Source organism: Zonotrichia leucophrys, chromosome Z (assembly GCF_028769735.1).
Source record: "Zonotrichia leucophrys gambelii isolate GWCS_2022_RI chromosome Z, RI_Zleu_2.0, whole genome shotgun sequence".
NCBI lineage: Eukaryota > Metazoa > Chordata > Aves > Passeriformes > Passerellidae > Zonotrichia > Zonotrichia leucophrys.
The window spans coordinates 9708683-9735985 of NC_088200.1; the positions used below are offsets into that span (position 1 = coordinate 9708683).

A 27303-nucleotide genomic window follows, 5' to 3' on the forward strand; every position below is an offset into this window, starting at 1 on the left:
CAGGCCCCCCCGAGGCTCACACCGTGTACCGGAGAGCCTTCCCCAGACGCTTCTGGAGCTCTGCCAGGCTGGTGCTGCGATCCCTTCCTTCCCCGGGGAGGCCGTCCCGGTGCCCGACCCGCCCTGGCCGGGCTTTTCCCGGGCCTTCCCCGGGCCTTTCCCGGCATCCAACGCCGCCCGTGACTGACGGGCCCGGGCCCGCCCCGGGAGGCGGCTTCCGGCGGCGGCGGCGCGCGCACGTGTGACGTCATCGGCCCGGAAGGGCGGCGGAGGGGGAAGGGGCCGCGGGGCCCGTCCGGTCCGAGCTCCGGCTCCGAGCCCGGTCCCGTGCCCCCGCTCCCGCCGAAATGACGCTCGCCGTCTTCTTCGGGTGCACCTTCATCGCTTTCGGGCCCGCCTTCGGCCTCTTCATCTTCACCATCGCCCGCGACCCGCTCCGCATCATCATCCTCATCGCCGGGTCAGTCAGCCATGGGGGCTCCGGTGCCGCCGGGCTGCGGGACCACGATCGGCTCCGGGAGCGGCGTGAGCGGGGCGGGGCACTGGGACCAGCTCCGATGCTGCTACCAGAACGATGGTGGCGCGGGCACTGATTCTGCTGCTGGTGCTGGTCCCACTTCGGATGCAGTGGGCTGCTGGTCCCAGTGCCTCAGCACGATCACTATAGTCGCGACCGGGGAGCTGGTACCAGTGCCGGTGCTGGTACGGTGTGGGCGTGACAGGGGTGCTGGTACCACTATGGGTGTGACAGGGTGGTGGTGGCATCAGGGCTGTGAGAGGCATGTGACTGGTGCTGGCTGAGGCACTGTGGTGGCTGCAGCAGGCACGCCAGTGCTCACACTGCTGCTGTTATGGGCTCACCGGAGTCACCAGTGCTCACACTGGTGCTGATGTAGGCTCACTGGGTCACTGGTGCTGGTGCTGGTGCTGTTGTGGGCTCACTGGAGTAACCAGTGCTCACACTGGTGCTGTTGTGGGCTCACTGGAGTCACCACCACCCATGTTGGTGCTGTTGTGGGCTCACTGGAGTAACCAGTGCTCACACTGGTGCTGATGCAGGCTCACTGGGTCACCAGTACTGGTGCTGGTGCTGGTGCGGATGTAGGCTCGCTGGAGTCACCACTATCCATGTTGGTGCTGTTGTGGGCTCACTGGAGTAACCAGTGCTCACACTGGTGCTGTTATGGGCTCACTGGAATCTCCAGTACTCACACTGGTGCTGCTGCTTGCATGAAAGGAGCACCAATATTGTTTGTCTTACTGTCACAGCACATAGTAGACACGAGAAGTCATACAGTACCAGTGGAGGGTTGGTAATGGTACTGGTGCATGTGTGCAGCTGGGAAACTGGTACCAGTACCGCTGTGGGACCAGAAGGACATGGTACTGGAAGTGGTACTGGCATGGATATGAGCCTGGTGCTGGTACTGCTGTGGGGGCACTGGTGCCAGTTCTGGTGACCAGTGGGCAGGTGTGCAGGCACAGGACAGCAGTGAGACCCATCTGGGCACCATCTGCCCCACACCGGTACCAGAGTGGCACTGGTGCTGGTTGGAGAGTGGGCACGGCTGGGCACAGCTGCCAGTGCCAGTCCCAGCACAGTGGGGGCTCTGGCACAGCACCGGTGCCAGCAAGCTCTGTCTCTTACAGGGCTTTCTTCTGGCTGGTGTCACTGCTGCTCTCATCCCTCATCTGGTTTATCGCAGTGAAAGCCAGCGACCCCCAGGATGAGCGGCTGCAGAAGGGGCTCCTGATTTTTGGGGTGATGTTCTCTGTGCTGCTGCAGGAGGCCTTCCGCTTCCTTTACTACAAGCTCCTCAGGTAACGGCATCTCCCCCACTGTGCCAGTGCTGCTGGATGCTCTTCCCAGCTGTGGTGGTGCCAGGTTTTGCCTGTGAGCTGCTGGACTGGGGGGATTGTCAGGCGTAGTGGGAAGCTGCCTCCGTGCTTACCCCGAGCACGTGGGTGGTGCCTGTTTCAGTGTGTTGACCCCAGTGGGTCTCAGGTGGTGGGGCAGAGCAGCCCTAAGGTCTGGAGCATCTGGTGCCCTGATTGAGCAGCCTGGGTCACAGTCTCAGAGCAGCCTGGGCAGCTTCCAGTCTTCCTGATACCATTGTCTTGGAATGCAGGGGTTTTGCTGCCAGGGGAGGATGTGCTGCACCCTGTCCTGTGGATGGACAGAACTCTGTGCTGGGGCTGGGCAGGCAGGCACAGGGAGGTGTCCTTCATACTCCACGGTCTTCCTGGGAGAGTGCAGGGGGGAGCCGTGTGGGCAGGCTCCCTGCGGCAGGGCCCTGCCAGAGGCGGGCAGGCAGAGGGTAGCAGAGCTCCACAGAGCAGCCTTTGACATAAAACCACTGTGTTTCCTTTGCCTTGCAATCTCCGGTCCCAAGCACTGCTCTCCTCCCTAGGCTGAGGAACTGCCTGGCATCCTCCTGGCCTATTGCACCTCTAGTTGGTACAAATTACAAAGCCTCTCCTCTCACAGTTTCTCTCCACATTGAATTTTTTTAACTCTTCAAGCTCTTCCTGCACGTCCTCCATTGTTAGTCAACATCTTTCTAAGTGCGGAGATCAGGTACAGCCTCTCACGCCTGCAGTGGGGCTGCTTTCCATACGGGGGTGCTGCTTGCCTTACACCCAGCGTCCTGCTCACACCAGCCCTGCTCTGCCGGGCTGGCTGGCACCCGCATTCCTCTGTGGAAAATCTTTCTGTGTGGCCTCACATGATTTTCACATGCCTGGTTTGTCCGGTGGTACAGTCACACGGACAGTCTCCGTGGTGGGTGTTGCTCAGGGAGGGGGAGGTTGCCAGGAAGGTGCCACGGTGCAGAGTGAACACTGCACCATGCCTCAGGAGGTAGCTTGGCTGTGCTGAACTCCAGTGTGCTCTCACTCCACAGGAAGGCCATTGAGGGGCTGGTGGCCCTCAGTGAGGACGGCTGCTCCCCCATTTCCATTCAGCAAATGGCATATGGTGAGTGCTGTGCAGAGTGGAGCACCCTGACCGTGGGGCAGGGGGTGAGGCTGGGCAGGGCTGAGGATGGTGCTGGGAGCAATGGATTTCTCATGCCAAAGCTCGCTCAGAGCTGCGTGGTGTCACCCTTGGGAGGTTCCGGGTTTAACAGTGTCCCTGTCCTGGCAGTGGCTGGTGTAGGCTTTGGTCTCATGAGCGGCGCCTTCTCCATGATCAATCTCCTGGCAGACGCATTAGGGCCTGGCACTGTGGGCATCCATGGGGATTCACAGCTGTATTTCCTGACCTCAGGTGAGTAACTGGCACCCTTTGCTCACATCTCTGCCCCACCTCAGATGCAGCAGATGAGATGCTGGAGTTTTCCCTCCTATGTTGTCTTGTCCATGCTGCACTCTCACCTACCTGAGACCCTTATAATCCCGTCACATATCTCTGTGGCAAACCCTTCTTGCTGTCCCCTGTGATCCTCCCTGCTCTTCATTTCATGAAGAGCAGTGAAGGATGTGCTCACATGTGGAGTCTGACCCAGCACCTTCCAGTCCAGCCAAACTGTTTCTCTACCCTCTCTTTACTGATTCATGTCCATCTCTTCCCCAAGTCTGCTGGCTAAGTCAAGTGGGTGAGTCCCTGGTGACACCTCTTCTTCTCCCTGCAGCTTTTATGACCATGGTGCTGATTTTCCTTCACACCTTCTGGGGGATCCTCTTCTTTCATGGCTGCGAGCACCGGCGCTGGTGGGAGATCGCAGCAGTCGTTATCATGCATCTCACTGTTTCGGGGTTGGTGAGTAACTGGTAGCAGGGCTCTGTGCTGGGACCTGTATTCAGAGTACTGGTCCCTGTGCTGGTGGGAAATAGCCTTTGGCACTAGCAAAGGAGCTGGCCCTTCACAAACCAAATCCTGGGGCTGGTGCCACCTGTCTCACTCCATTCGCTGAGGTGATGACACTGCCACACATCCTATCCCTGTCCTCTCCTGCCTGCTCACCCTTCTCTTCTCGTTCCTCTCTCTGCAGTCGTTTTGCAACCCCATGTACGTGGGCAGCCTGGTGCCCTCCTACCTGCTGATGGCTGCTGCCGCTGCCTGGGCTTACCTACTCTCGGGGGGATCCGCGCAGAACCTGCGGCGCTTCCTGCTCTGTAAGTGCTGCTCCAGAGAGGGGGTGGGGGACACTCTGGGTCTCATGGGGTACCCAGACTGGTGCTAGGATGGTGAGAGGTTGTCCCAATGTCTCAAGCAAGGGCATCATCCCCTTGTCTCCCAGAGCAGAGGAGCAGATGGTTTTTGAGGCTGTTGTCAGGTTGTCGCCTCTCCTGCGGGAAGTGGGGTGGAATTTGGTGAAAACTCACTGTTTCTCTTCTTGGTTCCTGCAGGTTTACGGAGCGGAGCCAGCCCCCAGCCAGGATCCTGAAGCCCTGCAGGATGTTCCGGTCCCCAGTCACCCCTCCCCTCCCCTCCTATCCTGGCAGCAGGATCGGCCATCACCTTCTTTGCAATATCTTTTCTCCTGGACTGGGGGACCCTGGCCAGCCCTGGTGGGGCAGGCACTGGGGTCCAGCTGTGGCAGCCAGCCGACCAGCGTGGCTGAGACTGGCTCACTCCAACGCCCCTTTGGGAGTCCCCATAAAACACCTCAGTTTTGGGGGACCCAACTTTGCTGGCCCTGCTGTGAGCTCAGCCCCAGTTAGCCTGCCTGTGACTGCCGGAGGCTTGAGCCCAAAGAAACCCATCGCTTCTCCCCCCGCTGCCACAGATGTGCTGTCCCCCATGCCAGGGCAGGGGGCCCGCATTGCCTCCTCGCTGCAGGGTGGAGGAAGGGGCTTTGCAAAGTACTGCCCTTCCCTGGGTCGTGGCTGACTGCTGTAGTGCTCCTTTCTCCACCTCTCTGCCCAGTCCTGTTGCCCCAGGAGCCACAGCCCTGGCAGGGCTGAGCTGGCATCCTGGTGCAGCAGGATGGTGCTGGGCGACCCGAGGGTACTGACACCATGTAGGATGGGAGGAGGAGAGGGAAAAAGACAGTATCCAAAGGACCTAGTGGGCATGGAGGGTGGTGGAGGGTTTGGGAGGAGACGCAATGCCACAGCTGTTGCCGGCACAGATTTGGGAGGGGGTTCAAGGGACCATTTCAATGGATCATTGCCCTCTCCTGTTCTTGGGGATTTTCAGGCGGGTACCAGCCCTGGTTCTGTGCCACAGGGCTGGGAGGGAGAAACTGCCATCGGGCTGAAAAGGCAGTTTTATCCACAGTGGGCTTTTATACCAATAAAATTAAGTACCACAGACAAGTGGGGTTCTGTGTGGCCAGCAGCGCTGCCCTTGTGGGGAAGGTACAAACAGTGGTAACAATGGCTTTGTGGTGGTGTGGCTGGAGGGGGATGGTCTGGAAGTTGCAGACCTTGTTTGCCTGCAGGCCTTGCTCCTCTCTGTACATCCTAACAGTGGCTGAACTCTAATTTTACAGCTTTGGGGTGGAGGCCACTGAGGGCTGTAGCTAGGGAGGTTCCTCTCCCACACAGGGCCAGTTTATTAAGGTTTTGTCACATCCATAAAGCTCCCTGGGACTTCGCTCCAGCTCCACAGGAGCCATCATGAAAGGTGGGAGGTAGCCACAGATCTAGGGTTGTCCTGGCTAATCTAGCTGTGATAAAGCCAGAGGTGAGCTGGGTGGGGGCTGCCCAGCAAGCAAGCAGTGGCTCTGCCACCTTCAGCTCTGCCTTTCTTCTGCCTTACCAAGCCACAGCTATGTTTTTCCAATGCTTTGCACAAATAAGAGGAGGAAGAAGTCCCAGAGTGATGGAGGGCAGGGCTGGGCTGTAGAAGAAGCCTTGTGCTGCTTACTCTGGAGCTCTGCCCAGTGCACAGAGGCTGATACTGTCTTTGCTGGTTGGGAAGGGGTCCCTGCCACCCCTCTCCACTGTGATTTCAGCTGAACCAGGGTGCTCTTTCCTGCCCCACAGCTTCCCACAAAGGCAGCAGAGACATCTGGTACCATGGGGGGATTTTACTTTTTTTTAATGAGTTTTTACCTTTTTTATAACAAAAATATCTATTGGGGCCAAATGCTGCCCCCCCAGACAAACAGTCCATGTGGGCAGCCCGTGCAGCCAAGGCGTGCTGGAGCACTGGTCTTCCTTGACCTGGGGTGGGAGTGAGGGGAGGTGGGGTGACAGGCTGAGCCAGTGGGGCTGGGACTGCCACGGAGGTGTGGAGTTCACGCAGTGTTCTCGGTGCTGGCTGCCGTGTAGATGACCTTGGATTTGGTTGGCGAGTCCAGCCTGGTGGGGAAAGAAAGGGGGAAAGTGTTAGACTAGGAGGGAGGTCTTGTTGCCTGAAACCACCATTAAACCCTCTTCTTGTGGGGGCCCTGGATCCATCCTGCCCCTAGGCACCGTCCTCCTGTGTCTCCCCATTGCTCACCGTGTGTTCTGGCTGCGGTGCTTATAGATGTACAGCAGGAAAGCCAGTGCTGTGACAGCAAAGAGCACCCCGAAGAGTACAGCCAGCACATCTCCTGCAAGCCAAGCACAGCCGTGTTACACTGGGGATGGTCCCCTGCAACTACTGGCTGAGTAAGAGCAGGCAAGGAGTAGGCTGGTAGCCCAAGGGCAGAGGGGACACAAAGAACCAGCCTTGGCTGGGCACACTTACCTGCATGAAATGAGGTGGAGTGTCCTTCTGAAAAGGAAACAAAGACTGGAAGATGAGAACCAGCAGCATGGATGCTAGAGCAGCCCTACAAACCCACTGTGGCTGCCCACCCCCAGCTCAGCACGTGGCTTGCACAAGACCCCAATTCCCAGGCAGGTACACCCCCTGCCCACCTTCCCCTGCTTTGTGCCAGCCCCTCACCTACCTGCTGTTGCTGAATCATCACTACCTGTAAAGAGAGACAACACAGTCAGGGCACAGTCTTTGAAGTATTTGGGAAGTCTCAAGCCTGAAGGCCTTTGGGTTCCACTTCCAAAGTAGGGCTGCCTACAAGACTCCCATCAGCTGCCACATCTCCAGCAGCTCACAGCATCTTGCTGCAGGAAGCCCAGCCCTGACACCCTGCCAGAAGCGTGAGAAAAGGGAAGAAAAAGGGATCCCTGAGCCACAGCCTACACCTGAGCCTTGCTGAGCCCAGCCAGAAACTCTCCCCACTGTTGTTGCTACAGACAAGGAAGCAGGCAGGGTGCTGAGCGCTGCAGCACCCCATGACTGCACAGGAGACCCCAGAGAGGCACCTGGGCAGAGCCCAGCAGGCAGCTGCCATGGGGACAGTTGCCTGAGATGGCCAGCAGCTCCCAGGGAGGAGGCAGCCACACATTGCAGGTAGGGCACCTGGCATGGGGATGGCTTGGTGGCCCTGCATGCTCGGAGGGAGCTGTGCTGGGCAAATGTTTGCCCAGCATGAAAGCATGGCTTTTAAAGAGCTGCATTATCATCTGTACCTGGCTCGGGTATTGTGCACAGAGTGGCACTATCTATGGGCTCTATCCAGCTACATGGCTGCTGCAGGAAAGCTGCCACCTCCACCCAGCAGCTGGGGACAGGAGTGCTTATCCCGAGCTGGGGGTGACTGGCAGAAAGATCAACAAGCAATGGCACAGAAGGTGCAGCTGCAAGGTGTGATCACAAGGTGTGGTCCCACAGCACTCCATCTCTGTGCTCAGCAGCCCCAAGGGCTAAAGCAGGCAGTTAGCACTGATGTGGGGAGAAGCCCCCAACAATCCCGTGCACATAAGGCACGGGACCAGTAACCTCATCCAAGAGTACTGGGACATTCTCCTGGCACTTCTGGAACAAGATATTTGTGGCTTTGTTACAGTGGGGATTTTTGTATAGAAATAGCAAATAAGGAAAAAAAAAAAAGTAGAGCTGGCCAACTCCCCCCTTGCCCCAGTGCTGGGAGGCTTTGGAACAGCTTCTGCAAGAAAGTAGTAAAAGAAAGGGTTGGAGGTAAATGGAAAATATGATAAAGTATCTAAGAGGTTTACCAAAGATAGAGCATGCCAGCCTAACCCGATATCCTTCTTTGATAAGTGATATTCTAGACAAAGAAAATGCGGTAGATTTTATCTCTCCCAGTTCCAGTGAAGCATTTGATGCAGTGCCACATGGGAAACTGCTAGCCAGGCTGAAGACCACAGTGATTAAAAGCCTAGAGCCATTAGCAAGCAGGCTGCAGGTGGAACGGTGAGGGAAGTGCCTTGTACCACATTGTGTGGTTATTGAGGCATTGCCCAGAGGCCTGGGACCAACCCTGTGCTGTTCCTATTAGTCACCTTCACCGAAGGTGTAGGAAATGCCATCAGCACAGAAAAGGAACAGGATGTTGAATAGAAAACCCCCAGTGACCTCAGAGAGCAGCAATGGGCAAAAACTCAGTGATGCAGAGCAATAGTCACACCTGATGATTAATAGTGATTTCTACTCATGCCTGGAAATCACCAATGCAAGTAAGGCCTTCAAGGAGAAATAGAGGGTGGGCGTTCAGGGAGCCCTCAGGCAGGGGACTGTGTGCCTGGCCAGGATGGCTGTGAGGCTGTGCTGACAGAGCACAACCTTCAGCAGGGGTCCCCAGCACTGCCCTTCCTGCAGGATTTGGGGAGGGGTGTTCACTGCAAGCTCATACCTCTGGCAGCTCCTACTGAATTTATCTATTGCTTTTGGGGTTGAAGTAGCTAGCTGGAATGCTAGGACCTGCCTCTTTGCTCCTGACCATGCATCCCCTAGTCCTGCTGCTGTTACATCTGCAAGACTAAGGATAAAATAAGTTTCTATAGACCAGTCTTCCCCAGGCAGGGTGAAGGAAGTGCAGAAATGGGAGAGAGCAGGACCCTAAGACCATTGCTGCCACATGTCACTTGCCAGGCAGATCTAAGCCATGCTGTGTTTCTGCAGGATACACAAAGCACTGAATCCTGCTGCTGCCCCCCATTGCTGCATCCCTGCTGCTGGGAGCAGCCTGAGCACACTCAGCATTCTTACCAGGAATGTGTTTCACTGAAGGGGAGGTCTGGAAACTCGCCAGCACCTGCCGCCCATGCAGGCTCTGCACTGGTCGGTAATTGTTCTGCAAAAGCTCATCCTCAGGGCTTTTCAGGGTGGAAACCAACAGAGACATCTGGAAGGAGAGCAGTGTGAGCAGAATATCATATAACATATGTGGGAATAACATCCCGCTTTTGGGAGCAGATGAGCTGCAGAGCCCTGGCACAGGGCATCCACACCAGCTCACAGGGAGAGGCTGGGAAAGACCCAGTGCAGAGCTCATTGCCCTGACAGACCTGGTGATGAGACAGCAGCATGGTCTGGTTGAAGATTGTCCACTTGACTGTCTGGTAGCATGGAGGGGTGGTCAGAGAGCCATTATAGTGAAAGTAGAGTTTCAGGTTGGCAGGCAGCAGACCTGCGATGTTGAATCCAGGCACCAAGGTTTCTTGTCCTGGGAGAGGAAACATAATGGGAGTGAGACTGGTACAAACCCCTTGGAGGGCAACAGCATGAAGATCATGGGCAGTGTGGCACTGCATGTGCTGCAGCTTTGCTGAGCAGCTGGTTTCTCTGCTGGGCTGCAGCCCCTGACACAGTATGAGGTGGGACAGGGCCTTACCTACTTCTTCGATTTCATGCAGATGCTTAAGTATTTCATGGTAGTATTGGTTCTCCCCATGCCCAACCTGCAACACAGAGACCCCAAGGTAGCAGCAAGGCCACGGGCTGAGATGGTGATGGCAGCAGGGAGGTACTGCTCCTTGAGAGAGGCACCCAGTGACATATTCATTCTTATCAGGGCTGATCTGCCCTTTCTCTCCCCTTCTTCCAAAGTATATTTGCACGTCTGTCAGTCCCCAAAACTGTGTCCAACTCTGCCCACTCCAGTCCCATCCTCCTGCTGCTGATCCATGAAACTCACCTCCAGAAAGGCTCCCAGTACAGCCAGGCCATCTGGGCGAATCATTGCTTCTGTAAGGCTGTCATACTTGGTATTGTAGTGGACCACATGGATCTGGAAGGGAAAAATGCAATTCTAGTGCCCGATGGATGCCATTGGGAGATGCTCACTCCCACAGGGCTACAGCCTGCTGGCACAAGGGCTGTGAGACATATGCAGGTGGGATGAGTACCAGTGCAGGGAAGGGAAAATGCTGGTGGGTCTGCTGGTGCAAAGCAGCCAGCATGAAGTTCTGCCTGCAGGGACTTCCCTGCTCATCAACAGCAAATCAGCACTCTGTCCTGCATAACAGGGGCTAATACTGCAGAGCCAGGCTCAGTTTGAGGACAGCAGCTAGAGAAGGAGGGATAAAACCAGATGGGAGCTGGCAGAGCAAGAGGACAGTGTGTACAGAGTAAACAGTCTCTGTAGCTCCCAAAGCAGGCTCACAGCCTCCAGAAAAGCTGGCTTCCACAGTCTGGGGACGGTCGCAGCTCCTGCACCATCAGCCCAGGGCCAGGCTTGTGCATGAGTCTGGCTCAGCATCAAAGTGTGGCCTGCCACACCGAACTGCATTGCTGCAGAGCAGCCCAGGATCCTGGCCAGGAATTACAGCCCACATCCAGAGACAGCCATGGGCGAGGAGCACGACAGCATTCCAGTGCCTCCTGTGCCCAGCAACACGAGGGGAAAGGTGCATCCAGCACCGTGAGGGCTCCTCACCTCGGCAGCAAAGCGGCGCCCATTGACGGTGTGCTCGGAGCCAGGTCCTGCCGGGGAGCCCCAGTGCAGGTGCAGCTGTGCAGCTCGGTACTGCTGGGCATAGCCACCAGCCAGGGCCAGCGAGTCGGGCAGCTCAAGGACAACTGCAGAGCCAGAAGGAAGAGGTCAGGAACACAACACAAAGCCCAGCCCATTCCACAGGTACGCAAAGGAGGTGTCTCGAGGGAAACAGTCTCTCCGGGTTTCTAGAAGCTGGTCATAACAGAAAACCTTGCTTTCCATTTGTCATGAGGCTGTGGGCAGGCCTGCCAATGCGGCAGGGTTCAGCTTCCGACCTAAGGTTGTAGGATACTGCAGTAAATATGTCAGCTTCAAAAAGAGCTGCTATGAAAATGCTGGAAAGTGAAGAGCCCCTCCACAAAGACTCCTGGGGCCAGCTCCAAGCCAAATGTTATCCAACAATTAATTCAGTAAGTGAGAAAAATATAAAGAGACCGTGAACAAAATTCATAGAGAAGGATACTGGCAGAGTGGTGGATATCTATGAGAGCAGGGCAAAGGGACAGAGAGCTGCAACTCTTGGTGAGCTGGGACCTTTCAAACAAAGCAGCCTGCAAGTGTATGACAGCACTGGAGCTAGTGCCACAGAGGCATTAAATATTTTGAAGGTACTTAGAGCTAAAACTTTTGCCCCTTTGGATACCATAAATTCATACTTTGATTTTTCTTTACTTTAGTATGGTTTGTCCAGCTATTTTGGACTACTGCAACAATGTGGCAAATCTAAAACTGAGTTACCTGGACATGTGGCAAAAATATCAGGAACATCCCTGGACCCTGAGAAAGGCTATCCTATCCTTTTAAGCACCTTTTCCTGATTTTTAATGTAAAGTCTTTTCCTTTTTCCTTTATTAAATGGGGTGTCCCTTAGTTACATCACTAATAGGGCACAGATTTTGGGATTAACTGCATAACAGGGCTGTGATGAGTCATTGGTCATCTCAAGTTCCTTGCCACTGGGTTCAGAGATAGAAAACTCAAATACAGGAAGTGAGAAACTGTTCCCTCCCTATGAATTTATCTGTTTTTACACTTCTTTTATATAGGTAAACCATTGTCTTCTTTATCCTAACTACTTGAGTCATTTTCAAGCCCTCAAAAAATCTTATATAACATATACACTTTGTTACCAAAATGAGTAACAGTACAAATAGCTAACTAGGCTTGCAACTTTTTATTTATTTATGGCTTTTCATAAGGCAGAACAGTGGTTGCCACAATAAAAAAGGCGTCTTAAAAGCCTTGTGAGAAAGTACTTCCCCTCTCCCCAATGAAAATTCTCTCACTGCTTTTCTAAACACCACGCAACACCAGATGCCAGGGTGTCTAAAATAGCAACTACTGAGCTCAACTAGTTTAACTCTGCAGGCACATTAGGGCAGGAGGCCACAGTGTAGAGCCCTGTGCATGCAGCACGCTGCTGATCTGACCATACACAGCAAGCCTGACCTGTCAAGTTTGCTGTACACACAGGTCAGCTCCATCTCGTTGGCCACCAGGGCAAGGAGGTGCCTTATCACACCATCAGCAAGTTCCTAAGGCCCTTTCTCCATAACCCTTTCTTAGCTCAGGGGCTGGCAGACATCAGCGTGCACAAAACATTCTGCCTCCTCCAAGAAAAAGCTGGTAATAACCAGGTCCAACCACGCTCAGCTGTGGAAAAATGTGGTTTTCCTCCATATCTGGAATACCGAGGCTGATACTAAAATAACATGAATAAGTTGTGTCCAAAAAGTTGTTTACAAAAACCATGCTAGTATTGGAGAAGGGAAAACAAAAACCTATGGAAAACAAAAACCTATGAAAATTTCTTAAGATCTTGAGATAGAATCCTCAAGTACAGACAAAGTAAGGTGGCAAATGCTGTGCCCTAAAAGACAGGTGTAAGTAGCTTAAAGTGTAAGTCACATCCAAAGACTGATGAGTCCTTTGAAAGTGAAATGCAGGGGAGGAAGCAGCAGCTGAAAATGCATATCAGAAATATCACGGACACATTTTTAAAGAAGATGTGGAGTTAACAAATTTCTGGAGCTGGCTCCCAATGGCTCTGGACACCTTGGGGCTTCTCACCTTGTCCAGGAAAACAAATGGACATGTAAAATTTCTATAGCCCATTTCTTCCCTTTTGGCCTAGATGGCAACAGGGTCACAGCCTGCTTCCCAGAGCCCAGGGGAAGGGCATCAGAGAAGCCCAGTCCTGCTGGGAGAGTCTGAGCATCCTCTCCTTGTGCTCCAGCCCACCTGTGTGCCCATTGTTCTTCAGCTTGAGCAGCTGGTTGGCAGGCAGGCTGTATCCAGAGAGCTGGATGGGCCGCAGATCAGGGCTGAAGATGGCCTGGGCTGTGTCAACATTGATGGGTGACTGCTTGGTGCCCCCGCAGTCCAGGTAGTCCGTGCTCCAGTGCTTCAGGTCTGGTGAGAGAAGGAAGGAGGGACTGTCAGTGAGATCTTCAGGGTGAGGAGACCTCCAGAAAGAAGGCTTGGGGTGCTGGGGGACTTGCACTGGCCAGGGAAGTAGCCACGCACATAAGTTTAGTTTCCATGAAGTTAGCTTGGGAGCAGCTTTATGTCAACATGTGACTGAACGCAGCTGTATCAGGAAAGGTCTCAGAGCATGGTGAGCTGCCAGGAAAGTCTATTTTTGGGGTGTTTAGGAAGAGTGCAAGAAGATCATTTACAAGTGGATTTGGCAAGCAGAGGAGCTGCTGCCCTGCAGCTCATCACACACAGGCTGCCCTGCACAGCCTGGCCTCTGGCAGGTACCACCCCAGGGCTGCTGGAGCAAGGTACCACAGTGCTCCTGGGCTCTGTGGCAAAGGGACAGCTGACATGGCTGGGCTGGCCACTGAAATGGCCACCTCTTCCCAGTGCCACAGCTGGGATAAGCACAGCTGATGCCTCAGAAACCTCCCTTTGCACTGCAGAGGACTGCTTCTAGCGTGTCATGGGCCAGTGCAAACCCAGGCTTGTCCCCACACCAGCTCCTCACAGGACCCCTGTAAATATGGAGCTGGGTGTGAGCAGCTGAGCCAAGCCCCAGAGTGATGGAGCAGCAAATGGTGTATCTGTCACAGCACTGTGGCCATGCCCACCATGGGTGCTGTGGAGAAGCCCTCCAGGCTGTACTGCAAGGGCAGGGCCAGGCAGGATAGGATGGGGAGGGAGGGTGACAGAGGGCAGAGGTGAAGACAAGCTAATCCCTGGGCTGGTCAAAGTCCCAGCATGGGCTGCAAGTCCAGCATGGGGAGAGCAGCCTTTTCCCCCCTTGGCACAGGGTCGGGGAGCTCTCATTGAGGGAGGAGCCCTTCCCTGAGGGTCATCCCCCACACCCACGGGGCTGGGAAAGCCCTCATTGGAGCTGCTGCTTCCTGGTGAAATCAGATCAACCTCTGGCTCTTCAGACCATCCATGCCTGAGTGCGAGTGCTGTGTCAGGGTCAGGCAGGAGGGAAGGGTGAGTCGTGGAGTGTGCACGGAAGCCTTGTAATAATTAACCACAGCTGGCTCTGTTCCAGGATCTGCTGGGTAGTAGGAAAAAAGCAGAAGTAACTGCAGGGTATTTACCTTCATAGCTCCAGTGGCTGTGGCCTTGAAAAAAAAGAAAAGAAAGAACCACATGAATGGAAGGGAAAGGTTATCAGCAAACACACCTCTGCCAGGCAGCAGGTCTCTGGGCTCCCACTGCCTTCCATCCCCCTCCCCACCTTTGCTTTCCCACTCTCCCTCTGTCCCAGCAAAGGGCAGGTTCCCAGAGGTTATTGCCTCCTCGGAGCATATGTAAGTCCCTTGCAGTTGTCAGTCAGAGGGAAAACCCAGGGCTGACATTTTGTCATTGTCTTCAAAAAAGAAAAATCAGAGACACTGGCTTCCATTACTGAGCAGCTGTACCAGCTCCAGAGCAGCCAGAACCTCCCACTGCCCAAGGACAAGGCACTTCACAAAGGCAGCTCTCACACTCCAAGAGGAGTTTGGGCAGCAAGGTGCACTGCACCATGTAGACACCCTCCTCCCACCTGGGAAACTGCCCTGGCACTGACAGCAGAGGAAAGAAATGAGCTTCAAAACCTCCTTACATCAGTGAGCGCTGCTGCAATGGGGATGGACTTTCACAGGAAAATGTGCCAGGCCAAATGCTCAGCTCTTGTCCCTAGCTGTAGTTCATATGACCACCCAAATGCCCACACAGAGCTTCATAAGGTCCTACCATGCAAAACCTTTTCCTTTGGAAAAGCAGGAGGGAGGATGGGACATCCCATGCTAGGACCTCTGCATTTCTTGTGTCACCCATGGGTCACAGCAGGGCAAGATGTGACCTGAGCTTCCCACAGCTGGTGGTGTACCAGATCTCCCGTCTAATGTGCACATCTAGAGGGGAAAAGCCCTCCTGGGAAGGTCCTGAGAGCACCCAGTACTTAAAAGGCTGGCCCTCACACTGTTATTCTCCTCCAGAGCTGCCAGCAATGCCTGGATTCTTGGCACATCACTGGAGCTGGCCCTAGAAGTGCACCAGAACCTCTTCTCAGATGCCCCTGACCAAACACCTTTGCTATCACCAGCCCTTCTAAACAACCAGCTCCAGGCAAAGGGATGTGAGGCTCAAATTTGCCCCAGGCAGGAAAAAATGGCCCAAAAGGATAATGTGCCTGCTCTGGCTGGCACAACAGGTAATTCATAGGCTCCTCCTCTGTTTTGTCCTTACCAGCAAACTTGTTGCTGCAGACAGGCTGTTGGCACTTCCCAGCCCTTGAGTGCAGGAGCAGAGAGTGCCAGGATGGGACAGGTTTGGGGCAAAGGGGGGCATTCATACAGCAGCAATGACATGGAGGAGCATTTAAGAGGTACAGCTGAACCCAAATATCATCTCTGTCCCTCGGTGGGGCCATTTGGTGGGGGTCTGCCAGCCTGGCCAGATGCAGGAAGGTCTCAGCAGGAGCTGTCCCGGCCCCCATCCCGGCTGCTGACAAGAGCCATCGACACGCTGCTGCTATTAATAGGAGTGGATTCCAGCTCAGGGGTGAGAAATGAGGAGGCAAGCTTTCCCAGGCCCAGATGTCCCATGCAAGGCCCTAACCCAGCAGGATCCTGCCCTGCACTCAGCGAGGATCCAGGCATGGGCACTGCTGGGGGTCTTGGTGCATGTGCTGGTGGGGAGTGTGGATCACCACAGCCAGGCTGGACTGGGAAGGGCTGGAGGGTGTTTAGGGCACTGTGTGTTGCAGAGATAGACAGTGGGACAGACTGCAGTGCCCTCTCCATGTCTGCTTGCATGGCACTGCCCAGGGATGCACCCAGCTGTGCTACAGCAAGCTGAGATTCACTTATCCTGCCCACCTTGCTCACACAAAGGGTACCTGCTACCCGGGCACCGGCTTTGCACAAAATCCAGAGAACACGGACCCTTCTCCAGAAACACAGTATGTCATCTCTCACACTGCTCCCACTCTCCTACCCCTCCTGGCACCATCTGCACAAAGAAACACTCAGACTGGGGCAGTCCTGGCACAGGTAAGGCACAGCACCCCAGGGCTGGCACATGATTCACTGCACATGCCTCTACTGGCACAGCCTGCCCCGACACCCCACTTTTTGCTCACTTTCAGGGACTCTGCCTGGACAGAAAGCAGCTTCAACATCATATCACAGACTGAGCAATTGCCCTGTGCTGACACCTGCCCTGCTGTGTCGGCACTGTACCAATTACCTCAGGTTCCCACATCTCCCAGCACATGCCTATTCCCACAGCTGAGGGGTCTCTGGACCCTCTTCACAGCCTCCTGCCAGCTCAGCTCGGCAGCTCTGACCACCCCAAAGCCTGAAGCCGCACCCAGGAGCCAGTTCAACCCACTTCAACCCAACAGACTTCCTCAGGGATGTCTCAGCATCAAAACCAAAAGGATCTATGAGCTCTTATACACCCACTGAAGTGCCCTTGAGTGTGTTTTCCGATCCCGTGGATCTGGGTGCAGTAATGGCACAGCCAGGCTGCCCCTTCAAGCAGGCATCTCTCAGGCGCAGCTGTGCAGGGCTGGGCCCCCTGGCACACGCACCGAGCGCTGCAGGAGAGCGCCGAGGCGAGCCCTGGGTCAGGCTCTCAGCATCGGTCCCTGCCTCGGCACGGCTCGCAGCAGCCCTGCACCGACTCCTCCGATCCCTTCCACCTGGGGGCATTTGCAATCTCGCATCCCTTTTCCGTGAACATTAACCCACTGCCCTGCCCAAGTGCCGATTTGCATAGCTCAGTCTGCCTCCCACACCTCCCGCCGGAGCACGTCCGCTCCTCCCAAGGGCCGCGCGATGATGCCAGGTCTCCCTCCTGCCCGGCTGCTGCCGCTCGCCGCTAAAGACGTGGCTGCCCCTGGGCAGAGGGTGCTGCAGCTCTTGGCGTGCCCTGCCTTCCCTAGGAGCACCCACTGGCCCGGCAGGGACTGCAGAGCGCTCCCAAAAACACAGCCCTGGTGATGCGATGCGCACAGCGGGAGATAACGTGCAAGAAGAACGTGCAAGAAGAGAAGTTCCTTGCAGGGGTTCCAGCAGGAGAGCACAGCAGGGTGCTGACAGGATCTGCCTGCCCTTGCAGGCAAAAACGCCTCCGTTCCCAGCCGCGCAGAGCCCGCCGGCTCACCTGAGTGCCGCCTGCCACCCGCCTTTCCCCAGCGGCCGCGATCCAGCCAAGTTTCCCACGAGCTTCCCCCCTTCACACCCTCCCTTTGTGCTTTCTCCTGCTGTTCCTTGCTCCCACTCAGCCCTCCCATTCTGGGATACAGGCTTTGCTGCAAGTGCCAGCTCCTTTCCCTCCTTGACATCCAACACCATCCAACAACACTTTCCCGCCGAGCTCAGGCGGACGCTGCCATTACCAGCGTGCTGCTCCGCATGTCCTGCAGTCCGGGAGGAAGGGTAGGAGCAGCTTTTGGCAGCGTGAGGAGCCAGCTCAACCGCTGGCTGCTGTGAATTCCACGTAGGAAAGGCACCGATGCAGCAGGCTGCACCCAGGAGACCTCACCAAGGGCACGCCAGGGATGGACTGTGCACCCAAAGGACTCAGGATCATTTGCACAGACCAGGAGGCAGCCCGCAGCAGGGGCAAACAATAAGGAAGGAGACCAGGGGTTTGCCCAGTAGGTCTGCACCTTCTATCCTGACTTTTTCATATTTTAGTGTTTATGCAGTCTGAGACTGCTGCAGACCACCTGATAGCACTGAAACACGTGCTGCTCACAGCGTGGATGCTGCCTGACAGCAGCACAGCCACTCCTGCTCTCTGCTTGCCTTGAACTCCAGAAGCTCAATGGCTCCTGTGTGGCATGAAGGACAGTGAGCTCACTTCCAGCTCTTCCCTCCTGCTGTCTTATCAACTGGGCACACTGTGCCTTGTGCTCAGACACAGGGAGTGCTGGCATCCTGCCAGAGCCCCCTCTTCCCACTGGGACCCAATCCTGAGCCACACCTGGCTCAAAGCCCCATGGGATGATTTCAGCTCACAGATGCCAGACCAGAACCACTCTGCTGTCCCAGGCTATGAAGGGATCAGTGGAGATCATGGCCCAGAAGAGACGGTAAGTGGAATGTTATTCCCAAGGGTCAGTAAGCCAGGAGGTACCAGGCCATGCAGAGATGCACAGAGTGCAGGTGCCAAAGTAGGGAGCAGCCACAGCAGCCAGGTCCCAGCCTACAAAACACATCCAAACACCATGTCATTTGAAGGCAGTGTCCTGATTGTGGAACCTGGACTGCACCACTGTGCTCACGCTGCCCAAAGCCAGCTCTCCAATCTGTGGCAAACACAGCACAGGCACAGGGTCTGGGCAGGGGCATGCATAACCCGAGCATCCTTCTGCCAAACCCCACAGGAAGCATCTCTATGGGAGGCTGTGCCATCCCAGCCCCATCTTCTCCCCGGTTTCTCCCTCCAGACCAACCTGACCCAGCAGCACCCATGTGCTTTCAGCTCAGGACACCACTCCATGTGCTGCCCATGGGAGCACTGACCCCTCCCAAGCCTGGCTGCATTAAAGCCCCTTTGTGTTTATAAACTCTGACCCACTTCAAGCCTTTGGGATCAGCCTTTAATCTGCCACTGGCAGCACAGGTCGCTGCAGGGATTGTTCTTTGTTCTCCTGGTGGAGAACTGCTTGGGCTGTGGATCCCAGCACTGCCAGCTCCCCCCAGGAGGGGCAAGGGTTTGGGTCAAGGAAGGCATAGGACAGGCTTTAGTCCAGGGCATGTTCCTGGAGTATTGCTCCTGCTCCTTCCAAACCCAGCTGCCCCAGCAATTGTTGGGGGAAACAGGAAACAATCAGAGTGCTGCAGAGAAAGGGCCATCCCCACAAAATGGAAGAAAATGGGGAAATCCCAGAGGATTGGGAGCTTGCTTGGAGCTGGGGAGAGAGATGAATAAGAAGTATTAAGCAAGAAAGATAGGTTCACTTGGAGAAAAAGGACATTGGAGAATGAGCAAGAAGAGGACACTGAGAGCAAGACACATCTGAATAAGAGGTAGAGGAAACAGGGAAAGGGAGATGCTATTTCCCAAAGACACACTTAGCGTGGGACTCAGGTCTCTGGGCAAGCCAGAGTCTTCTCAGGGAACAACCCCATGGCAAATCCCTGAGCACGTGCTGAGTCCTGGGAAGTCACCAGCCCTACCTCATGCACTAGCCTGGAGGAAGAGGGAACCAGCTCCCCACCCGGCAGAGGTGCTGAGACACGCAGGTCCTGGCAGCTGGCAGGAGCCTTGCAGGGTTCCAGCCATGACCTGCTTCCCATGGGATTCCATCCAGAACTTCAGCCTCTTAACACTGGTATAACATGGGCTAACTTGCCTGTTCCCTACTGACCTCCTGGCCACCTCCTTTCCCCTTCTCCATCCCCGTCCTCCCACCCAGCCATCCCGAGCCTCACGCAGTGTCCAGCCCCTCGGCCAGGGCAGCGCACCGGCATGCTGAACGCCCGACACCCTCCCACCCTGTGGCCTGGGTTACTTAATCTCTGTGGCAAGAACCGTCTGCATCCCCATCTCTGTCCAGGGCTCAGCCCGGCAAGGGCGGCAAGAGCGGCTCTGCTAAGTGATTCATTGGAATAACAAAAGCAGCTCCTGGCACAAAACAATTCCTGGTCCTTACCACAGGGCAGCTGTCCTGGCACAGGTCAGGACAACTCCTTACCAGAGGCAAAACCAAGGACAGGCTATGAGGCTGAGCCCGGGAAAAAAGCCTGTGGGCAAAGCGGGAACAAGGAGCATGAACAGGGACAACAACTGAGTCCCTGCGCAGGACTCAGCCCCAGAAGAGCAAATCCACAGCACTCCCCCAAAATCCCTGCAGAGTGCTGGCGGTGCCTCAGCCTCCAATCAGAAAAGGAACCAACACCAAAGACCCCGGACTTTTTCCCTGAACCTGTAACTCCGAAAGCCCCCACAACACCAGCAAGACATCTCACGGGGAGGAGGAGGAGGGGCACACAACCCTGCAGCCCTGCGTTCTGTCACGTTCCCCGTCCCCCATGGTCAGCCCCCCTCCAGCTCTGCAGCAGGGCCAGACCCCCTTCCCGGTGGCCCGCGGGGGGACGAGGTGGGTGCAGGGCAGCCCAGCCGACATCCTGCAGGGTGAAGGGGCCCGGCCGCAGTTCCCCACACCGGGAGCGGGGCTGGAACCTCCGGGCGAACCCCGGGAGCAAGCAGGGACTGCTTGGTGCACAGCCCTTGTAACCCCACCTCTGAGCCCCTCAGTCTGATGCGAGAGGGACTTAGCGAGGGAAAAGGGCTGCGGACAAAGCGAGGGCCCAGCCCCTGGGCAGGGGTCGGGCCAGTGGAGCCGCACGGGAGTTGGCGGGAGCAGGGACAAAGGCAGGGACGTGCTGGGGGGTGCAGCGCCCGCAGCTGGGCGATGCTGGGGGGGCGCATCTCCGCAGAGGAGGCACCTCATCCTGGGGCGCACCTGGAGCCCTAACACGGGTGCAGCAGGAGGCACAGCAGCCCCTCCACCCCCAAACCAAGCAAGGGGAGAACTCCCACGCATTGGGGATACCTCTCCACAAAGCATCAGACATCCCAAATCCAGCACGCCTTGCACTGGGGCGCTCCGTTCACCAAAGACCCCCAGCCTAGCAAGGGAGGGAACCCTGCGCATCAGGGCACCCCATGTATCGGAGACCCCAAACTCAGCACTGGGGTGCTGCACGCATCAGGCTGCTGAGGCACTGGCGGTCCCAAACTCAGCTCCGAGGCGCCCCGTGCACGGGGACCCCAAAGGACCAGCGGGGCGCCCCACGCCTCGTGGAGCCCCGCGCACCGAGGGACCCCCCGCTCACCTTTCCCCGCGGAGTGAGGGGTCTCTTCCCCGCCGTGTTCCTGTTCGGAGCCGGCACGGCCCGGGGCGGGCAGGAGCAGGAGCGGGAGTAGAAGCGAGACCCGCAGAGCGACGCGGTTCATCTCCGGCAAGTGCGCGGGTGCGGGACGGCTGCTCCGTGCCTGCCCGCCCGGCCGCACGTAAGTGAGAGCGGGCGGGGAGGAGGAGGCGGCTCTGACTCACGCCTCCGTTACCTTTTATAGGGGCTGGAGCCAAAGTCTGCCGCCGCACGGTCCAGGCAGGTGAGCCGCCCGGCGCGGGACTCGAACGCGGGACTGCCCCGGGGGCGCCCCCGGCCCAGCCCAGCCCAGCCCAGCCCAGCCCAGCCCAGCCCGGTCCCACGCCAGGACACGGGGGGCAGCCGGAGCGGGGGAGCCCAGTCCTCAGCTCCTTCAGCTACGGGTGTTCCCTCTCCTCACCGATGGTTCAAGGACCCCTCACGGGCGGGGGGTCCCTCTCTCCAGCAGTTGGTGAAAGACCCCTCAGCCATTGGGTGTCCCCTGTCCTCAGTGACGAGGGAATGGGCTCTCAGTACTCGGTGTCCCCTCTCCTCAGTGATGAGTCTGGGATCTGTCAGCCATGGGTTCCCACTCTCCTCAGCAGTGGTCGTCTGCTCTCTTCAGCAATGAAGTTGGCACTTCTTGGCTGTCCCCTCTCCTCAGTGGTCAACCAGGGACCCCTCCATCATGCATGTCTCTCTCCTCAGAGGTGAGTGAAGAGCCCTTTTATAGTGGCTGTCCCCTGCCCTCAGTAATGGTGTTGGGACCCCTGAGCAAAGGGCCTCTCAGTGGTGGGTGTCCACTCTCCTCAGCAATAGGTGAAGGACCCTGCCCTATTGAGATGCAGAATCTCCATGGCTGTCCCCTCTCCTCAGTGGGGAGTGAGGGACTCCTCAGGTGGATGTCTCCTCTGCTTGCTGATGGATATTTAAGAAAAACATTTCTACTTGATGGCACAACTCCAGTCTGGGCAGAAGTCTTTCTTCTGCTCCTCAGAGGTGGCAGGAAGCATGTGGGTGCTGCTCCGTGTATGTATACACTGTGCCTGAATACAAAAAAGCTTTGAGCAAGGTCCTGCACCAAAAGTGACCAGGCTCATGGACAACAGACTGTGGTACATATTGGTAGATGCAAAGTGCTGCACATTTGGTGTAATCAAGTGGGCTTTAATCAGCTAATGAAACACAGTAGAAGAGACCAGAGAGTCGTGGTAATGTCAGCTCACGACTTGCCAAGAAAAAAAGTGAAGTAAGCATCAGAGATTATCAAGAAAGAAACAAAACCCAAACCAAAACAAAAAGTCCCCCCCATCCTGCTGTTGAATAAATCTTGGGTGAAAACTCCTCTCATTTTTTGCCCATGGTTTTGTTTCTTCCATCACAAAAGGGTCAGGGACAGAAACAGCATGTATGGGGGCACCAGGGCTGTTTGGGGACGAGAGTGATTTTCGTGAAAAGAAGGAGCAAAGCAGGCATGGCTGCCCAGCCTGGTGGAGTGAATTCTGTGCCCATGGCTCCCTGGCTTGTATCACACCAGAGAGAAGGGAATGAGCACTTACTCTCTCCAGATAGCAGATTTACAGCACAACCAACGAGAATCATCCAGCAGGAAGTTGAGTCCAACCAGCAAATAGTTTTTTTTCATGTGGTGAAGAAGGGAATGGGAAAATCCTTTCTGTCAACATGTAATTTGTGCACACACAAAAAGGTACTGGACAAGTTAGTGGGATATTGTGCCTTGCTCTGTGGCACTGCTGGAGTCCCAGCTCTGTGCCATGCCCCATAGGCTCCACACCTCTGCTAAACCAGTTTGCCCAGCTCTTTCCCAGCCCAAATCACTGGTCAACCCAACACCTTCCTTTACAAATGTGCTCAGCATAGCTGTGTGAATACATCCATATCCACAGGCTTGCCATTGCTGCAAGAAGGCTCAAGATCCATTAAGCAGTACAGAAGATCTGTCAGGGGATGGGTTTTTTCCTTTTGCTCCTTCTGGAGCAGAAGGAACGCATGCCAAAAAGTTGGCAGCTGGGTTCACAAGCTACCACTGGCCATTGGCTGCCTGGCACCATGGGCTTCTGCCTTGGGCTGTGCCAGAGATGGTCCCTCTCTTTTAGAAGGCCTTGACAGAGAACTCTGCTCCGGGGGTGACCTGCAGGTAGGATCAATGCAATTATTCTGATCCACCTCATTCCTTCCCACAGCACATAAACTGAACCATTGGATAAGAAGATATTAATTTGTCCATGCTCAAGGAAGCAGGGCTGTGGGAGGAAAGCAAACCATAAACTGTAACTCCAGTGCACTCTTCTGCTCATATCCTGTGGTTTATCTAAATGGTCTTTATCCTGAAGGGAGATGAAGAAGGCAGTTATATACAGCAGAGGAATGACAGTCTACCCTTTTTTCAGGACAAGACCCTGAGGTTTCCCACCTCACACCTGAGTTTATCAGTTCTGCTCGCTTCTCCAGGGAGGACATCCTGCGCTCTCTTTGCTGCCCTGACTTTCTTAGGTTTCATTGTCCTCGCTCTCAATTCCTCTCTGAGGATGAGCATATCACATCACAGCCACTGTAACTGCACGTGTCTCCTTTCCACCTATGATCTCTTACACTTTGTCAGCTCTTTTGTAGAGATGACACTTGGCAGCTGTGGACACTTGGAATGAAAGGTGACTCTCCATCATCAGGGCACTTGCTCTGGATGGTGCCTCCTGGGAGTGCCGGAGTTTGTAGATCACAGCCACATTCTGCGAGCCTTGCAGGCCACGCAGGGAAGGGCACAAAGGGTTTGTCGTCCTGTACAAGGTTCACACCAGTGCTATATCCTCACCAAAACTGCCCCCTGGGATTACCTGTCAGAATTATGTCAGGGGAGATCTGATCAGAGGGATTCAGCCCCTCTATAAACAGCCCAGCGCTGTGTCCTTCTTTGCTGTGAGATATCTGGAAATATGCAACACCAAACTTGTGCTCAGCTCAGCACGGATCCAGCCTGAGGCACAAAGCACTGGCGTACCAGGGAGCTTCTCCAATGCTGTGCAGCACAAGATGCACCAGTCTGAGATAGAGTGGGTGTACTTCTGGAAACACTGGCTGGTCTTGTTTTAGCTCCAGTGCTGTAGGGAGGGACGACCTCTAAATGCTTGTAAAAGGGTTTATTCTCAGGAAAAGGATGTCATTCCCAGGAAAATTAACTCATGTTAAGGAAAGGCTTGGATGTCTAGAAGAATTTTGGCACTCTGGGCCTGATTCAAAATTGTACCAGTAATCCTTTCCCACGGGATATACTAGTGAATTCCTGAGCTTATTGAGGGCTTTTTGTTTGTTACTTTTAATGCAAAAACAGTGGACACTATTTTATCAGTGCTGCTGTTGTGCCCATTCACAATTTAGAGTTAAGCTCCCTGGATGATTTCCAAACAAAATCAGGCTGATCTATGCCACTCACTGAAGTGAATCCCAGGTACCAGCACCTGCAGTTTGTATTTCATTACTGAGATTCAGGTAGAATTGCCTAAACAACAGTCCCTCCTTTGAGGTGATCTTAGTCTGCTTTGCAATTGCAAAAGCTGCAGGAGTGTCTCCTCACAGGTCCTCACAGGTATGTTTACTTTCACCTCCACATCTGTGCATTTGTTGTGCCGGTGCCATCAGCTGCCCGAGCCCTACACCAACACAGTGCTCCAGCAAATAATCAACTTCCAGTGCCTGAGGGTAGGATGACAAGGGATATTTTGAGGCAAGGACGTTAATTGGGTAGTTGCTTTCCCTTGGATGTCTAGGGTAATAGTCCCTGCTTTCAGAGTACCCCCAGCACCTGTGCTGTGGGGCTCTAGACCCAGCCTAGATCCTGCTCTGCTCTTCTCTGTGCCCAAATTGCGGGAAGCAGGTAGCCAGGGGAACAAACTGCCTGAGAGCTCCTGGGCTTGGGCCGGCCTGAGATACATGAGCTGCTTTAAAATCATGAATTCTAGCGGCTGTAGTAGAGGTGGGTTTAAATATCACATTTTAGTGTTTCTACGCACAATTATAATGTATAATATTTACACGGTCAATGTTGCCTATTGGTTAAAAATAACTTGGATAATGGGAAGCGGAATTTTATTTTAAGACACTTGCTTCCAGATCTGAGTCTCAAAATACCAAAACTTCTTTAAACTGAGTGAGTCTGACTTTGGGCAGAATCTACATGGGAGCCTCTGGGTCCTTATGTTCCAGGTAGGAAAGCAATCTTCCCAGCAGCTGCTGGCAAGCACTGGCTATAGCGTTGTTCCAGCAGGACAAAAATGTGGAGATTTGAAACTGGCAGCACTTCCAAGAACATCAAGGTGTGCCACGATCTCTCTTTACCAGTGAATACATCAATCTGTTTAACTGCAGTAAATAGAACAAGAGTTTACCTATAGCTGTGTCCAAGTTAGGACTGACAATCCTTGCCTGGGCATTGAGTTTGATACCTCTTTTTAAAAAGCAGCTTCATAGCCTCCCTCACAACCTGATGAAGCCACATGTGGAAAGCAGTGGTCATCCTCCTGCCCTGTGTTTTGTTGATCATACTATAAAACCTCAGAGTTTATGAATCTTCTTTGAGTTTTCCTTTAAAGTGAATTTATTTGCTCCTATATGAAGGCTGCCCTTTCGGCAGCATTTATTCCTGGTATATTTATAGGCAGCAACTCTATCCCTTCTCAAACTGTGTTTTGAAAGTTTAGAATGAAGTCCAAAAAAGTTTAGCTTGTCAGAGACCAAAGGTCCCTTCTACTCAGGATCTCGTTAACCCGCTGCACCTCTTCAAGGTCCAAGTTCTCTTTTCTGAATGCAGGCATGTTAAATTATACATTTAACCTGCATGGAAAACCCTTGTCCTGCACATGTGGAACCACTCACAGTAAGCACACAATTAGGTTGTTCACCTGCTCTTCTTTATTTGTTTTCCTCTGGCAGTTTGTACCAGGAGTTCAAATGTGCAGCTCATAACACAAGGTTCCATGACAGGCAGCCTTCACACCTCTGCTGCAGCCACCTGATTTTCAGCTGCACTGTAGTGATTCCCAGTTTGTTTCATCAGGGCACTGTTCCCCCTGCTGTCCCCAGTGACAGTATTTATGAGTGTGGGTGCTAAAATCCACATCAGTGCATTTCTTTTTACCGTGCAGGCCTCTTTTATTTACAGATAACTCATTATTTTTCCCTTTTAAAGTTGTTTCTTTGCATTCCTTGTCATCTTGACTGTAATTAATAGTTACATTTAAAATTACTTTAAAAACTTATTGAAATCCTGGTAAAGGAACCCAGAACATTTCCTTTGTCCAGAGAGTATCTAGATTGGTAAGCTAAAAAATCATTGTAGCAAATTTGCATTCCTTTTTTTTCAATCCTTCTTCCTGCTTATTCCACAACTTTTCCTTTTCCAAAGACATCCAGATCCCTTTTCTCCACTGAAATTGAGGTACCATTTTAGTCTCTGCTGTGCCACTGTCTCTTGCTAGACACCAAATCTGTAGGCCAGCTATTGCTCTTTTCAGGTCTTAGGGTACAGTTTTCAAGCCCTTTGAACACCTTAGATTTTAGGACACCTCTAGATTTTATTCTGGATGGAGCGGCATGTCCTTACACCTGCTTTCTATTTTGTCCTCTTTTTCTGTTCCCCTGTCTCACAACATGGAGGTGGATGCTTGTCTGGCTGAGGAGTCACACCTGACACTGGATTTTCAATCCTCACACAGCTTTCCTTCCTCTCTGCTGATCTCCATCAAAGACTGCTAAAGACCCTTTCATGGAGCTTTGGAGTTTCCTCTGCAGGTTCTCAGCTGGCAACAATTCTCCGGTTTTCCATGCACAACTTCAGCTCCGAGTCACCACACTCTCTGTTAATGTTATTAACCGCTTTTATGATTTCCCAGACTCTGTTCATCTTCAATGTCATTCACCATAGATATAAAACCACAGAGGGGTGGAGTCACCTTCTAAAATATTTAGACATTATTCAGGTCACAAATTTGAAATGTTTTTTGTGCCGAGAGAACTAAAAAATTCCGTGCCACTCCTTGTTCCATGCCAAGTCCTCGTGCTCCTCGGTCCCGGTGACTTCATTAACGAGTCCCTGCAATTTATTGCTCAAAGTTCTGTCCTTGAAATTAAGTATCATAATTGTAAACATTTGTAACCTTTTACTTGCTGCAATGAAACTCTTATCAGTGGATATAAGGTTATTTTCTGTAACCAGCCTGCATACAATAATTTCCACTCACATAAGAAACAGTGTTAATGACCACCCG

The 27303-nt window shown here is 54.0% G+C and overlaps 2 protein-coding genes across 3 annotated transcripts; one reads left to right on the top strand and one right to left on the bottom strand.

The window, feature by feature from the left end:
* The first annotated feature begins 236 nt into the window (after positions 1-236).
* Positions 237-5258, top strand: LOC135459979 (gamma-secretase subunit Aph-1b-like). Its single transcript, XM_064736489.1, has 7 exons — positions 237-460; positions 1651-1821; positions 2904-2977; positions 3146-3268; positions 3633-3760; positions 3993-4116; positions 4351-5258. Exons 1-7 carry the CDS (start codon positions 348-350, stop codon positions 4386-4388), a joined length of 771 nt encoding a protein of 256 aa, XP_064592559.1. The 5' UTR covers positions 237-347; the 3' UTR covers positions 4389-5258.
* A 705-nt stretch (positions 5259-5963) lies between these two features.
* CA9 (carbonic anhydrase 9) lies at positions 5964-21200 on the bottom strand. Of its 2 annotated transcripts, XM_064735756.1 has the most exons (12): positions 20987-21199; positions 14243-14266; positions 12921-13091; positions 10620-10762; positions 9879-9971; positions 9576-9642; positions 9250-9407; positions 8951-9086; positions 6831-6854; positions 6626-6652; positions 6395-6488; positions 5964-6252 (listed from the first exon to the last, which is right to left on the bottom strand). In XM_064735756.1, the coding sequence occupies exons 1-12, from the start codon at positions 21105-21107 to the stop codon at positions 6189-6191; spliced, it is 1122 nt and encodes a 373-aa protein (XP_064591826.1). In that variant the 5' UTR covers positions 21108-21199; the 3' UTR covers positions 5964-6188. The 2 variants fall into 2 exon arrangements, with proteins under 2 accessions (XP_064591826.1, XP_064591827.1); XM_064735757.1 differs by lacking the exon at positions 14243-14266 and having other exon boundaries at positions 20987-21200.
* Positions 21201-27303: the final 6103 nt, after the last annotated feature.